The 15846-nt window shown below is 33.5% G+C and overlaps 1 protein-coding gene across 2 annotated transcripts in view; it reads left to right on the forward strand.

Annotated features, from left to right (window-relative positions):
• Positions 1 to 15846, forward strand: part of tinc (transmembrane protein tincar) — a 115035-nt gene that overhangs the window by 57029 nt on the left and 42160 nt on the right. For both annotated transcript variants that reach the window (XM_081767344.1, XM_081767349.1), the window contains exon 3: positions 3135 to 3699. In XM_081767344.1, coding sequence (XP_081623470.1) covers positions 3144 to 3699 — 556 coding nt within the window. In that variant the 5' untranslated portion in view covers positions 3135 to 3143. The remainder of the gene's footprint in view (positions 1 to 3134; positions 3700 to 15846) is intronic.

Raw genomic sequence — 15846 nt, forward strand, 5'->3', positions numbered from 1 at the left:
TCTGCTATCTACCGGGAAGGCGCTGGTGCAGTTATAAGAAAAAAAATGGTATATGATTATGTTGATATTTTACTTCACCCTCACACTCATCCTCATGCTTAGTACTGAGGTTGAATGAGGCTAGAAAAATGCTTATCGTCTATAAACACTTATAAGTATGCAAAAGCCTTTCAGAAGCAGGAAATAACTTCAGTTATTGGTCTGAAAAACGCATCAAATAATGAAGCCATGGAAGCATTTATCGGAGGTTCGTTATAATAAACGACTACGTTGGAATAGAAGCTAAAGATTTTGTCGATTACAAACCATTTATTCTGGAAAACGGTGTGCATGCATGTGCATGTATTATTATGCCTCCATGGCGGAATTTTCTGGTTCTAAATCGTGTATTGGACATGTAATATTTCATTGACAGCAGTTGAATATATTTGACAGCTATAAATCCCAGACAGTGGAGTGAGTGGTGAGATTTGAGGTTCTCATGCACGGGGTTATTGGATTCAATTTGACACGGATCATTGAAGCCACATGTTGCTTCACAATATATGAAAGAGTTGAGTGACATCTCAGTGATTTAGTACGAAGAACTGTTTATCAGGAGAGCTTCATATGTGTCACATATGATCATCACACATCAATTGCTTAACGCGTGCTAGGTGGTAGTTTCCAGTTTTCTTTTACTTATAAATAGGAACTTTCCGAGGATGTACATATAGTATTGGAAAACTTCCAAAATTATGGAGGAAAAGCAACACGTTTTTCAAGGTGCTTCTAAATGTTACGTACTGTAATTTTTAGAACTGTCTGTTTTAAAAATTACTATATTTACTTCTTAGTTGGCGCCATCTAATAATAATTTACAAACCCAAACTTTTAACATGCTGTTAAAAATGTGGCCTGTTTATCTTTAAATATTTGAAGCATCGAATATTTTGTAAAATGTTTCCCATGAATTAACAACTTCAGTAGCTCTTTATAATTTTCAATTGCAAAAATGTAAATGATCAATCTTGAAATTTCTAGACTAGAAACGCCAGCTGTATCGATAGAGTTAGTACAAATATCTAATAGAAACTAGAAGAGCCTTGACGTAATATAACAAATACGAAATACGATAGAAAGAGAAGCTATTTTACTTTTATCGTGATTTCAACTATACCTTGAAATATATTTTCTCGCTGATGTCACCCACTATCTTTTAACCCTTTCACAAAGGAAGTCGACTTTTGTCGACAAAACCAAATTTCCTTAACATGCGAATGTCGACTATAGTCGACGTGTTAAAATTTGTTTGTCCGTATCTTAGCTTTGTCGAGAGTAGTCGCCAAAGTTGTACCGTTCATTTTTGTTTGTGTTCTATTGTTTTCGATAAACAATAGAAATCACACAGAAAACCTTTGGCGACTACAATCGACAAAACCAAGATACAGACAAATTTTAACACGTCGACTATAATCGACATTCGCAGGTTAGGGAAATTTTTTTCCGTCGCCTTCCACAGTGAAAGGGTTAAGATGTGAAACTGATTCAAAAGTGAATGAATTACGCGAATATTATCGTTTATTCTTCTTTGAAGAGGGAGAGTATTTATGATGATGTCATGGACAAGAGCGACATACCGGTATAATCTCAATTTAATTTACGATAACTGTGGCGAGGGCCGAGTAGTTGATCAACTCCGGGGAACCTTCAGGTTGTTTACCTGAAAGAAACACTGTAACTGAACAATTTAATGCTTGACCCGTTCCTTTTTTTTATCATCTTTCGTTTGATTTATCTTTTAGAAAGTAACAATAAAAATCAATATCAAAAGGACAGTATATATCGTACGCGATCGATGGCTGTCATCCGATCTTGATCAAAATTGGGATGATGCTAAAACTTGACTAGCGTTGTACACATTCGAGCATAGTATAAAATATTATGATGTACAGATCTTTAGTTTCCAAGTTATTAGCAATCAAAATTGGGTTTGAGCTTAGTGAAATAAAAAAAAATCACTGAAATGCAATTGATGGAATGTGTTTTTGTTTCCGTAGAATTGAATCTACGACTTACTCAAATTGTGATGTTCATAACGAATAATAATAATATATAACAGGCTTTTTAAGACTAAATTTCATATCACGACCCTTTGCCAGCAACCCCCATAAGTAATTTCCGCTGTGCAATAAGCTTTCTGATTATTTATGCTTTATTTATTTATTTATTTATTTATTTAAAATTTTGTCTAATATTCTTTGCGGCATTTGCCAGTAAGTATGGAAATGAAAACATGTCTATATTAAAATAGTTTTTAACATATTTTTTCACTACTAGATCCTAATTACATTTATCATTTTTACCTCCCTTCGTGACCTCTGTGTATTCCTCTCGCGACTCCCAGTTTAAGAAATTTCCGATACATGGTAATAGTAACATATAAAATTACTTTCGATTATAATTTAGTAAACTAGTAGAATTTGTTAATATTGATCTGATCTAGTAGGTACGTTTTTCTAAAAAGTTAACGTTGTAGAAGACTTGCGCCATATTTGTTTTTAGTTCATTGACTTATATGAAGAATTATTTTTGTGCTTTCTCTAAAATGAACTGGAGTTTTAATGATTTGATTTTACTGATTTCTTCTTGAAATTTAGTTAAATATCCTTTATTTTGTGAAAAATCAATTTTGTTGTATATAATGTTTAATAATAACATTTAAATTAAATAATGTTAAACTTACGAATAATGGAAATATATTTAAAAAGCAAAGGGCTAGACATGAAAAAGAAAACAATAAAATCGATGTATTCAGATTCACTTCAAAGAAAACAGAAAAATACTTACCCATATAAATCAGTGGGTTAAAATATATTGATGGCGTAGGGTGTTCGAAAAGTCTCTGATCCGTGACATACTCAAAGCCACAAAGAGACATATTTTATGCTAAGGTTTGCAACACTGCTTTGTTACCTGCTTGTGTGGAGCTTTTGTTTCTGGAATCCGGACAGTCAGGTGATCTTGTAACTTTACGAACTCAACTGGCTTTGAGTATGTCACGAATTAGAGGGTATCGAGACTTTCCGAACACCCTTTACTTAATACCGTGTTTAGATACATTTAAGTGACCTTTTTTATAAATTTGATTTCAGGTTGACATTATGTCAATGAAAGGGAGTTTGGTGCCGTTCGAGAACAACAGTGACAAAGCGAAGATTAAAGCAAAGACACCGGTGAATCAGAAACAGCAGAAGAAGTCATCTGGCAAATGTTTCCACCTGCATTTCAACAACCTCTGGTCAATCTGGTATGGACTATGTACGTTGGGACTGGAATCCTATTTGATAGTGAACTGTGTGAAAAGATTTTTTCTGTACGTGGCTCTACCGTGGCCACAGGGGCACCAGCCCCAGATGGAGTTAAACGCGTATCTCGGACTAGTAGGAACAGCGGTTATAGTTCTTCCGTTTTTTGTGGTTGCTGTGTTCTTCAAAGTAGGTAATTTCGCGAATGATGGATTCAAACTCGGGTACCATCTTAGTACGTGCACTCACGATCCTCCAAGTGTCCTTGCTCAGTCGGGAGGAGTCTTCAAAAGTTTGTGGCAGCACGGGGGACCAACTGCACCATTCCTTCATCTGGTGTCAGCATTTTGTCTTCTTTTACCCAAACTTCTGATGGAGGCGAAGCTAATTCAAGCTGGGTTTATATCCAAAGGTAGGTTTTATTCCATTTCTTACAATTTTTACTATTTCAATACTTTACTGTATTTAAAGAATTATTACGTAATATGTAGTGAACGAGTCTAGATAAAATTCCTATTGAATTCACATAAAATTTTTAAGTAATATTTGCGTCACGTCAGAAGTATGTGTGTCACCGTTGGAAGACAAACAATAGATACAGTCTGCTACTTAACAATGTATTTTGTTACACACACATATAGTCAGGCGCGCACCTAGAAATTTTTTGTTGGGAGGGGTCTATATTACAAGCCATCACGTCTATGTAGTATTCAACGGATATTATTCTCCACCCGAAATAATTGTAAGCTATATTTTCAGAAAAAAAATGATAGAACTAGATTGTTTTTGTAAGAGAAAGAATACAAATGAAGTGTAAGATCAAATTCTCATGCTACATCAATCATTTCTCTGTTAAACAAGTATAGTTTTATTGAAAAAAGTGTACGAATGTAGGTGAGTTAGGAAGTTTTGGGGGACTCGAAACCCGGTGAACCCTTCCCTGGGTGCACCCCTGCATACAGCACATAAATAAATAAACAATCTATTTCAGCAGAATATAAACTGTTAATTATGTTATTGGCAACGAATGACATTCTTTTTACTGCCATAAAAATTCATTTTTTGTCCTTTTCCTCGAAAACTACGCATAAGAATTTACCTTTAAGCATTTTATTTTGTTCATCTCGATATGATCTTTCAATTGATTTATGCCTATAATCTTTGAACGATGTTATAGTTAAATAGAAAATTAAAATTTAAGAGGTAAGCCTAATCATAATTTTAGCTTACGTGTATACGATACGTAATTTACTATATTGTGTACTGTCGTTAAGCAGTAATGAAAAGCTTAATGAAGGTATGTTACTTTAATATAAGTTTTCTTAAGAGGCCCCATCACGGCGAAATTAAAATACCCCTAATTTTGAAGTAATTATGTGATATCTTCAAGTAGATAAAATATAACCGAAAAGTGGAACAAGAGCTCACAAGACAATAAAATTTTAATGCCGTTATCACGACTCACTTATCTGCTGTCGATTTCCAGCCATTTAGGAAATCGAGATTTATTTTCACGTTTGTAAATGGCTACAAACGGAAAGCTACTAAGTGGCTCGTGACAACGGCACTTCAAGCAAAATAAAATTGTCTAGCGAGCTCTTGTTCCACATTTCGATTTTCTTTTATCGATTTGAAGATATCACATAATTACTTTAAAATTAGTGGTATTTTAATTTCGCAGTAATTAGATCTTTTAATAGGTGGTTATTATACATCAATTTTTTAGTTTTATAAAAAAAATCATTTTTCTCGAAAACTACTCACGAGGATTCACACTTGCCGCTATCATTTTGCTCTGCTGAATGAAATATGTTCATTCGTCTTTCTGAACTTTTTTTTTTTTTTTTTTTAACCGTTAAACGCTGGTCATATTATAGCATTTTAACCGATAATTGGTTTGTCTTTATCAGCAGTGTAATGTGTACTAAACGCACACAAATGATGTGAAGCGAAGGCTGAATTTATTTATTGATAATAAAATATATGCTGTTTACTTTACTGAAATGTTTCGCACCTGCGTCCTTGAAATTAGCTCACCCGGTTGTTTCCTTTAGGTAATGATATTAAGGCAGAAGGCAGAAGGTGCACATTACTGAGAGACTCCAAGGAGATAATGCCATATTTTCTTCCATTTTCCTTTTCACGTTTCAAACTCGGTGTAAAACAATGAACAATATGTACGGGGACCTAATGATTTTCTACCTATAGCGTCCTAATATTACGTCACCTCTCACTATAAGCATGCTCAAGTCTTACCAATGAAAATAATATAAATATAAGGTGGTGTATTAAAATGATTTTCTTGTCGCAAAGTTGGAATCAAAAAGTAGAAAGCAGAATAAGGAGGGTTTCGTAACAAAACGTGATAATTACGTGATTTACCAATTTCAATAGGGTACTATAGGCCTATATGACAAATAAAATAATTGGAACCTAATTTAGAAATAATCTACCTTATGCAGAGTCATTTTGACGAATGATTAGAGTCGTACTAAAGTCCTGACTACTGCAAGAAACATATGTTAGTCGAACTCTTTAGTAAGACACTAATCACGCGTCAGAACGACTCTGCATAAGGCCCAATCTTTCTAGCAATCTAGAAATTATGAACATGTACAGTATATCATTAATAAAACATACTTGAATTGTAGTTTAAAAATTGAGTCAAAATATCAAAAACATAATCAAGGAAAATATCTCAAATGTTATTGCCATGTGTACTAATGAACACAATGACAAATACTGAAGTGAATGAATTGTGATACCTATAATTGACGGAAATGATATCATGAAGAAACCAAAATGCTCCCAGTAGCAAACAATATGAAATCACTTTTAAATATCTAGCTATTCGTGAGTGTCTAGGATTAAATTGATTATCATATAATTCATAATAATAAGTCACAGCGGTTCTTCATCGAGCTAACACATCTGAAGCATGTTTGTGCATTAGCTCATTTGCCACTGAATACTAAGGCAAAAACCAGTTGCACTGTAAGAGCTGCAAATGTGAAGGTATATTACTGATGATCCCTCTCGTCCTTTTCCAGTAGATCTATTTCTAGATCTTGATGATCGATATAACCATGATGACCAAACTTCCAGACTTCGTGCTTCTTCCTTCGTAGGCAGAAAGAAGATCAGACAGAGATATTGATATCTAGTTAATACATATAACATATAATTCGTCAGTTATGAAGACATTTTTAAATAATAGTACAGTAATGCAATAATATGCTCTTAATTACTAAAATCATTTTTTTAAAACATGAAATTATGAAGTTCCTTGGAGATGAGCCTATCCTAAAACTATGCGTTTACATGCATGACCAACAATAATCTTTATTTTAATCCTGTTGATCGTACTGTAAAACTCGTTTACATGGTTTGTTTGTGCAGTACTTTTATTGTGTGCTGAACTTTATCAAGTAAATTCCTTCTTTAAAGAAAAGCAATGTAGGTATATATATACTTCACTATCACCATTCACTCAGAAATTGTACTATATTGCAATTATAAATTCAAACTTTAATTATTTATAAGTAATACTAAACAGTGAAATAATGTCTGTGTAACAACAAAATTAGAATAACCCACAGAATTAATAGTTTTTTCACAATGAAACTAGGAACGAGTAAAAACTATTTTACGTCTCTAAGAATAAAAAAATGATATAATAGACTAAAATTCATGCTCAAAATTAGAAACTAACTTAAGATGTTCAATATTGTACTTAGTACACCAACTATATTAATTAAAAATATGAATGAACCATTGAACATGTTAATCTCAGGACTAATTACTTGTATATTAAATGTCACAACTTCATAATTTCATATCGAAATTTGTTATTACAAGTATTGTATAATTCGTTTATTCATGTATACGTTATTTCTTTCTTGAGCTTTAGCGTGTATTTTGAGCACCGAGGTTATATGAGGCAAAGACCTACAGTGTAATGTGGAATCCCAAACACCATTCAAATTCTAATGCTTACCTATTGAGAATCGAACCACGTGCACCAGGTATTGTGTATTATTGATTCAATATTCAATGTGAGCTAATTCTATATTAAAATTGGTCATAAGGCTATTTTTTAATAAGCTTAGATTCTATTATAACTCGCTTCATACATACTGTTGGATAGGTAATGAGTAACGTTTGTTAATTACTAAAATATGATTTATATTCTTAAGTCCTTTGATGTTACTATACTGTTAATATGATTGCTGTTACTATGACTTTATTTTTTATTTTAAGAACATAAGAATATTATGCTATTAGGGCATGCGCTTTGCAAACATTTTTTTAAAAGTAAGATTAGATCTGGCCGTACACTAAAAATGAAAAACCCTCACAAAACGACATTCTTCATTATTAACCTTCCTCCATGACACAAAGCTTTCTTTCTTGTGAAAACATAATGCACTGAACCAGTTTTAGTTTGGATGGTACCAGTAGCACATAGCAATGTGGGAGAAAAGTTAAATGTTTTTTTGACAACGAAAGCTCAAATAGCGTGACGAAATAACATTTAGTCTCTCTTCGTGGAGGTATTAACTGCACTAGTCGTTGCCATTGACTTCTGAGTTACATAGTAATTGCCTCTGCCCTCCTGAGGTCAAGGAGTTGAATATGTAATCTCTGTGGGAACAGTCAAATCGTCAAACCACCTGTCTCAAGTCGAGTACTCTCGGATGCAGATCATTATCTTTCGTTGTTCCATATTTAGCATAACTTAGTTTTCTTTCACGTGGCATTTTTAGATCTTCCCAGGGAAATACTAACTTTTCACATACTTTCCTGGGTAACCCAATGAGATTCTTTTGGGATATTCGTTGTCTTTTTTTTAAGCAGCTTGTGATAAATTGTTACGTGTATATATATTCGTGGAAATTGTTATTCAAACTTCTTACTCTCCAAAGTGAATTTTCCAAAAGTCACCCATGCAGTCTCATAGTTTAGCCAAACTACTTTCTTACATGAGATATTCATATGTGCATATATAAAAATGAAAGTGACTATGTTTGTGACTTTATAACTCTTGAACCATCTGACCGATCTCGATCAAATTTTCAATATACCTGAGATTCGGGCCTGGGATGGTTATTGTCATTTCACTTTGAGGGTACAACTTAGGGGAGGGGGAGGATGAGATATTTAAAAAATGATCGAAAATGACTGATATTAGTGGCTTTCTGGATCGCTGAGATGAAATTTTGTGGCTGAATGTTCAGAGTTTTGAAAGAGACATGTAGTAATAACCAATATATATTTTTTTAATCTTCTTACCCACCTTTAGAAATGGGATTTCTCAAAACTCCGTCGTAGGCCTACATGAGTCTAGAGTAATGTTTCTGAAACGGTGATGTGTCGATCAGAAGGAGTCCGCGAGATCTACTGTTTGTAGTCTTCTTTGGAACTAATGATTAAACATTAGTTCAAAAGAGGTAGAAAAATAGAATTCAAATGAATTGTGTATCACACATTATAACTGAGAATCAGAAATATGTATAAATTATACAAATAATACATTATATCATTTAATACAAATAAATTATACGCACAACGAATATACAGATTCTGATACCTTATATGGATGCATTATCATAAAATATTTTTGATAGCCTTCACTTATTTTTCTTAAAAAACTAACATGTATTTTGTTCTATTAACACTAATTTAAAATTGAGGGGCTTTTAAATTAATACCATTTTTAAAATATAAGGACACTGGTATATTCTCAAAACATTGATAAAGTTATACATCTTGTTTCGAAGGGGACAAAAGTAGGATGATCCGTATAACAATCCGATTAATAAAAGTGGTCGGTCCCCTACTTGAAAAAGTTGGAGATACGCTGATCTAAGGTATAACGAACACATATCAAAATTTCAACGTCTTATGGCCGAACAGTTTGCGTAAATATCCTAGGGGTTGAAGAGGGAAACAGATTAACTCCTTCCCACCCTTTTGTGTGGAGTATAATAAAATATCGTCCTACCTATAGTTTAATTTCTAAAGGGAACGTTTCACTTTTCTACCCCCAAACAGTGTGGGAGGGAGATGAAAAGCAATAAAAAATTCAATCACTGTTGCCCCCATTAGGGATGGCATTTCACAATATTCAAAGGAAACACTTGTACAACATTTTAATTTTCTACGCCCAGCAATTTTCGAGATCTGGTTAATGAAAAAAAAAATATTAATGTTGTATATGAATAAATAAATAATAAAAAAGTTCAACCTCCTTCCTCCCCTTAGCGGTCGCATTTCATGAAGCTCTGTGTTATCCATAGATTGAAAGAGAACACTTTTATAAAATTTCAGTTTCCTACTCCCAATTTTCGAGATTTGGTGAATGATGAAAAAGTGTTTAACAGTCATTTCTCAACTTGAGGGGTCGGATCTCGCAAAGCATACTTAAATCTTTAGCTTAGGATTTAAGAAGTGCATTGGTTCAAAATGTCGAGTTTTTACGCCTAATTGATATAGATATCTGGTGATAAGTGATTTAGTGAATCAGTTATTGAATGTTTATTTAACGTAAATACTTTATAATATATTTATTATTATTGCTGTTATTATTATTATTATCTTCATATGGCGGTTCACATGGTTGCTTGACCTGACGGCAACTCAAATCGTTTCCGTTAACATTTTTCTGAGTGGTTAATGGATTTACTTACGATTCGAAAGGTATAATTTTGTATTTTGTATAATTGACTTCTGATTCAGTCCATGAAGCGCGGATGCCAGACGTAAAAGCTAAAGATTTTATTTGTATAATGATGATTATATTGTGCTCGGGTAATATTCTTATTGGTGTTTATTTATTTACTTAATACAACGAGACGCCTATATTAGTAACATAAAACATTTCACATTCATATTTTTATAACACCTGTATAATATAAATTACTGTAACTGGCTTTTACGATACTTTTTTTTTTCATCACCTCTTATACTTTCGAGCATTTGAAGAGGGCTATCAGTAGGTTGTGATGTGATGAGTGGAACTGGTTTGGAATATCAAAGGTAAATGCGAGATGGATACGAGCAAAAGCAACAGTGGAATAACTGTGGAATGGTGTGGGAGTACTAGAGGCATGGTTGGCTGGCGAGAGAGATTATAAACGAATGCATGGGGCGCTCTGGCTGCTTTATGAGGGTTGTCCGAGAGAGAAAAGGGGGAGAGCTGCTATTGATCTACGTAGATGGCGGTAAATATACGCTTCAGGAAAGACCAAGAGGGGAAACACCGAGGGAGAGTCACACACAATCCTCAATCGAAATACCGCAAGAGACCGAACGGATCAGACGAATACGATACATGGCCAGATGAACTCGAAAAATAAAAAAAAAAAATAAAAAAAATTAACGTTTGATGTATCGATATTCGGTAATGAAAAAAAAATCTGATTTAGAAATAGAAATACTGACGCACACATACGAAGGAAGGACTACAAGGAAAAGGGTCGAACGGATTCGATCATATCAAATTAAATAATTGCAAAGTTAAGCAAACCCGAGGCTAAAGAAATTGATTTATTGAAGCTTTTACAGCTCCCTCTAATTCAATCCCTTTTTGTTTTTGTACTTTTGTGTGAAAATTGTGTAAAATAACGTACAAAGTGAAATTTTGATTTTCGTATTCACTTAATGGTTGTTTTTACATGCAAATGTGTTTAACGTTTTCATGTAAGTGCCTTTACGTGAATATAAGTAATCAAACATTAAATATCCTACCTTCGAATATATACATACGTATAGCTTCTTGTTTTTTTTTTAAAAAAAATATGAATGAACGGACAGATTTCAGTGTCAGTACCTTTTTAGTAATTTACCGAGGTTCTATAGTTTATCGAGATAACGTGATTTATTTTAAGACAGAAACAAATGAGAAAGTGTAAGTAATATAGTTTGGAGAGAAAAGAACAACTAGAATTTATTAAATAAACTAATTAAGTTATTGTTTGAGAGTAAATTGTACTCTAAGAAATATGATAGAAGATGTGACGGAAAAGAGACGAGAGAGAGGAGAAAATAAGTAAAAATAGATGAACAGTGTTAAATCGAATAACTCCTACGTCAGGACTACGAATCAAGACTTTTACTCCTAATTAGCTGTTACTCTGGTGTCTGAAAGGTTCTTAATGTGTGCCATACGACCTATTTTTTTTTTTTAAATAAAGAAATTACAGAATTGTTAAAATATTTAGGGAATGCCGTTCTCTAGTGGTTAAAGCGTTAGACTCACGCCCACGTGGTCCCGGGTTTGATTCCAGGCCGCTGCTTCCCAATTTTTGGTGTCACTCAGCCAGTAGCGTAGCCAGGATGTGTGTTTGGGGGGGGCCCAAGTGCTGTTATAGGCACATATAGAAAAATTACAAACAAAAAAATATATAAACATAAAAATATATAAAAAATTACAAACATCAAAGTACCAAAGTACATTGTCAGATCTCTTTGGGGGGGGGGCCGGCCCCTCCGGCCCCCCCCCTTCCCTACGCCACTGCACTCAGCGTCGTAAGGCAAACTGGGGAGTCACGTAAATGAAAGACGTGACGGCCACTAGCTCTAGAAAGGTCCTGATACGCCAGTTAGCAACATACTCGTCGCTAGGCTGAACGTAGTTCAGCTGGTCGGTAAGAGATGGCGTTGGAGCGGCTCAGGTACACAAAAAGGACTGTTACTAACAAAGTAATTTATCAGAAAAAAAAAACGCGCCCCGACGAGAAAAAATTTTCCTTGAGGAAGTTTTCATGAGAAATTCCATGTCATACTTTTAGAACTACCAAACAAATATTTATTTATAAAATATGAACAGAATCCCCTGAGTGCTTTCTGAAAAACAATGCGGGAAAAATTTACCTCCAAAAGTAAAGTACGTCTTGAAATTTTTTTTCGTGACAAATTGCGTAGCCATGTAGTAGAGTTGTTAGTGAAATGCTTATTTATGAAATATGAACAACTCAGAAATTACTCTTGCTGATTTTTTCGTTTATTTGTGAATTTTGTGAGTGATTTTGAGAAAATTAAACGAAAGAAACTCATTCACAAGAGTAAACTAACCATTCTGAATTTTTTCCCCATTAAAATTACTTATGTTATATTATAGGGTTGTTAATAGAAGATGGATTTATCAAATATAAACAAATTACCATTTTGAATTTTCATTCTGCTCAGTAAGCCACCCTAATTTTAAAAGGTAGGTAGAAACCTCGACCTATGGAAAACCATATAAAAGTTATAATCTGGATACTTTAAACGGTATAGCCTCTATAAATGTAAGACGAACGGACACCCAAAAATCATTCTTCGGCGTGTAGGAGCCATGAAATGTATAGATCTGATTCACTTTAAGATTCGATGTTTTTCATGATCACCATATTTTCTTCTATCGACGCCTGAAAGTAAAATAAGGAAAAAGAAAAAAGTTTAAAATTTGGATTCGAGTCATTGAATTGTCTCATTGAACGTGTAGCTGGGAAAGCAGCCAAACTTAGTTATTGGCTGTCGGAGTTTAAATTTTGCTTAATAAACAAATAAATAATAAAAAAATAAGAATGAAACACACATAATTTGCTGAACTATTTGCTTTTATTTTCGAGAAAAATGCTACAAGAATGAACTCTTGTTCTTTAGTATCTGTAATATCAATTTTGCTATTAAAAAAAAAAAAGAAAAGAAAAATGTTATCATAAATTTTCTGAGTTCTGCAGAAATTCCAAAAATTTTAATATTTCGGCTTTAATATTTCCAAACTACGTACGGAGTAATTGGTAGTAATTATGATACATCTAAAGCTGCCGAGAATATATTATAGCTGAGAAACCAATTGCCACAATTGAGAACCCTCCATACATTATGACTTTCCATTAATCTCATTGTTTTGAAATAAGAGTAGTTTCCTTTAGTGTATTCTTCTTTCCATCACTCTTTCTCCTTCCATAGTACCTTTACTTTGTATCAAGTTACTTCAGATATAGTTTTATCTCAAGCAATCTTGCAACAATTTCTTTTCAGTAATTTAAGTACCTCTAATAATGTCCTATTAGTTACTTAAGCTTTTTCGTCATGCTTTCAAATTGTCCACGTTTCTTTTCCGGAATTATAGAAGACACTTTTAATGAAACATCTTGTTCAGTCGCCAAGTAAGGTCGTTATCTCGAGGAAGTTTAGTTTTTAGTCATTTCAAAACTAGTTAACTATTTTAATAGAACATTCTTGTAAGCTAATGAAATTATAGAGTTACATTAAACTGCACTCACATTGACCGATTATCCGAAGATTTCGGAGAAGCTGATATAAGATGTTATTTACTCTATGTGAAGTAGTAGTTCAAATGTCCATAAATATTTCTTTTCCCCAGATGCTTCTTTCGCCATTCCTATTTTTGCTTTTATTTCTCATTCACATTTCATATGTTCGGAACCACATAGGTAACAAAAGAAATAGTTATATGTTCTCCTCTCTATCCCCTGCTACTATACTTAACACAATCCGAATCAGTGTCCGAATTACCCAAGGTTTTAAATTCTCCTTTATAGTATAGCGTGTCCCTGCCCGTAATACACAAAAATTACGTATCTTCATGTGGGATTTCTTCGTTTCATCTAATATAACAATATCATCGTTTTAAAAAGAAAAAATCACTTCAGATTCCTCAACAGGAACCTGTCTGTCGTTTGTAGGCCATATATGTAAATCATTATTTTTTTAGCTGTTACGAGAATTTCGTAACTTTGTGGTCACTAGGAAGTGATAAAAAAAAGTGTAGCATGCTATCACCGTGCCTGGAATCAACTTCATGCATTTCTAAACCTACTCAGCGCTCACAAAGATGCTGTACGATCGTCTGAAGCTGAGAGTAGGACGGTGGGGAGATCAGTCACGTGCACAACCATTAATCCGCTTAGCAGGAAGTTTCAAAGTCAGTACATTATCCTCTGGCTTTTATTTTGTTCTATAGTAGCTGTAAGCTCCTCTTTATCATTTAAATGTAAGCATCAGTTAAGTTTATTGTCTTTCAATACAAGAATTGATGTTTTGGAGTCCAGAGAAAAAAGTTTTAATGCCGTCAGTCGTTCTTCATGTAACATAAAGTAAATAATAATAATAATAATAATAATAATAATAATAATAATAATAATAATAATAATAATAATAATAATAATAATAATAATAATTTTTTTTAAAAAATAAAGTACAAAATTCAATTAATTGCAGTAAATGTTACAAAATTCCACAATATTATAAGCACATAACGGGACAAGAATATACAAAGATTAGATATATGTGAATCGATAATTTCATTGAGCTAAACAAAATGATGTGAATGAACGTAAATTCTCATGCGTAGTTTTCGAGAAAATAAAAGAAAACGAATTTGTATGGCTCTAAAAATTATGTCGTTTGTTACCAATAATAAGTGAGTTTCGTTTCACAATGTGAAACTTCGGTAGTCTTTCAAACTATGCGAATTCAATAGTCAAACTTGAAATATTTGAATAGAGAATTTACTTGAATACGATCTGAAATTCTCTAAAATTACCTGAATAGAGCAATATGATCAAAGATAGAACTTGTTCCTTGAACTCTGAATCCACATCAAAAGGCCATTACACACTATCTCTTACTGCTTCTACTCTATGAACTTAATATTGAAACCAGAAGAGCTAATTGATGTCTGTTACTTTCAATTGCAATTAAGGAACTGTACTGAATCCATATAAAAAAACTGCGTATCGCTATCCATTTTCGTTTTATTCATTATACCGTTAGTGTTATAACCGGAAATCGTAAATGGTTTGAAATGAAATGAAATGAAATCTTTAAGTCTCACGTCCCACGGTTATGCCGTTTAGGCTAAAGGAGACGGTGATGATGAGAGATAAGTGAATTGAAGAAAGTTGGAGGAAACGGGAGAACCCCAAGAAAACCCACGAGCACAGTGTTTGTCCACCACAAAGTCCACACGGCGCGAGCTGGGATCGAACCAGGGACCCCAAGCACTGGAGGTGAACGCTCTACCACTGAGCCACCACGCCCTCCACTTCCGATGAACAGGTAGATAAAATTAGAGACAAAACTCATTCTTGGATCGCTGAATCTATATTAAAAAAAAACAGCTTTTCAGTATATCTTAATGTTGTTGGTCTATGAAAATAAGTATTGAAACCGGAAGTGCTTGTAAATTTCAACCACTTCCAGTTTCTGTAGAGTATTGCGGGAAATAGTGGTATCCTATCTTGAGATGCTGAATCTTTGTTAAAAATAAATAAATAAATAAAAGCAGCTTGTCGCTATCTGTTACCGTTTTCATTCTGTGATGATAAATGCTGAAACCAGAAATTGTTAATTTAAAACATTTTCACTTTGAATAGAGGGTTACGAGAGAAAATGGGACTTATTCTTGGGACACTGAATCGGTTGAAAGAAAATCGCTTCTTAATGTCTCTTACCGTTTTTGCTATGATACAGACAGACGGACATAGCCATGGTATAAGACTTCAGACACTTATGCATAGCATTATTTGCAAGTCTAATCATTGAT

This window comes from Thermobia domestica, chromosome 1 (genome assembly GCF_964235325.1).
Source record: "Thermobia domestica chromosome 1, izTheDome1.hap1.1, whole genome shotgun sequence".
Classification (NCBI taxonomy): Eukaryota; Metazoa; Arthropoda; class Insecta; order Zygentoma; family Lepismatidae; genus Thermobia; species Thermobia domestica.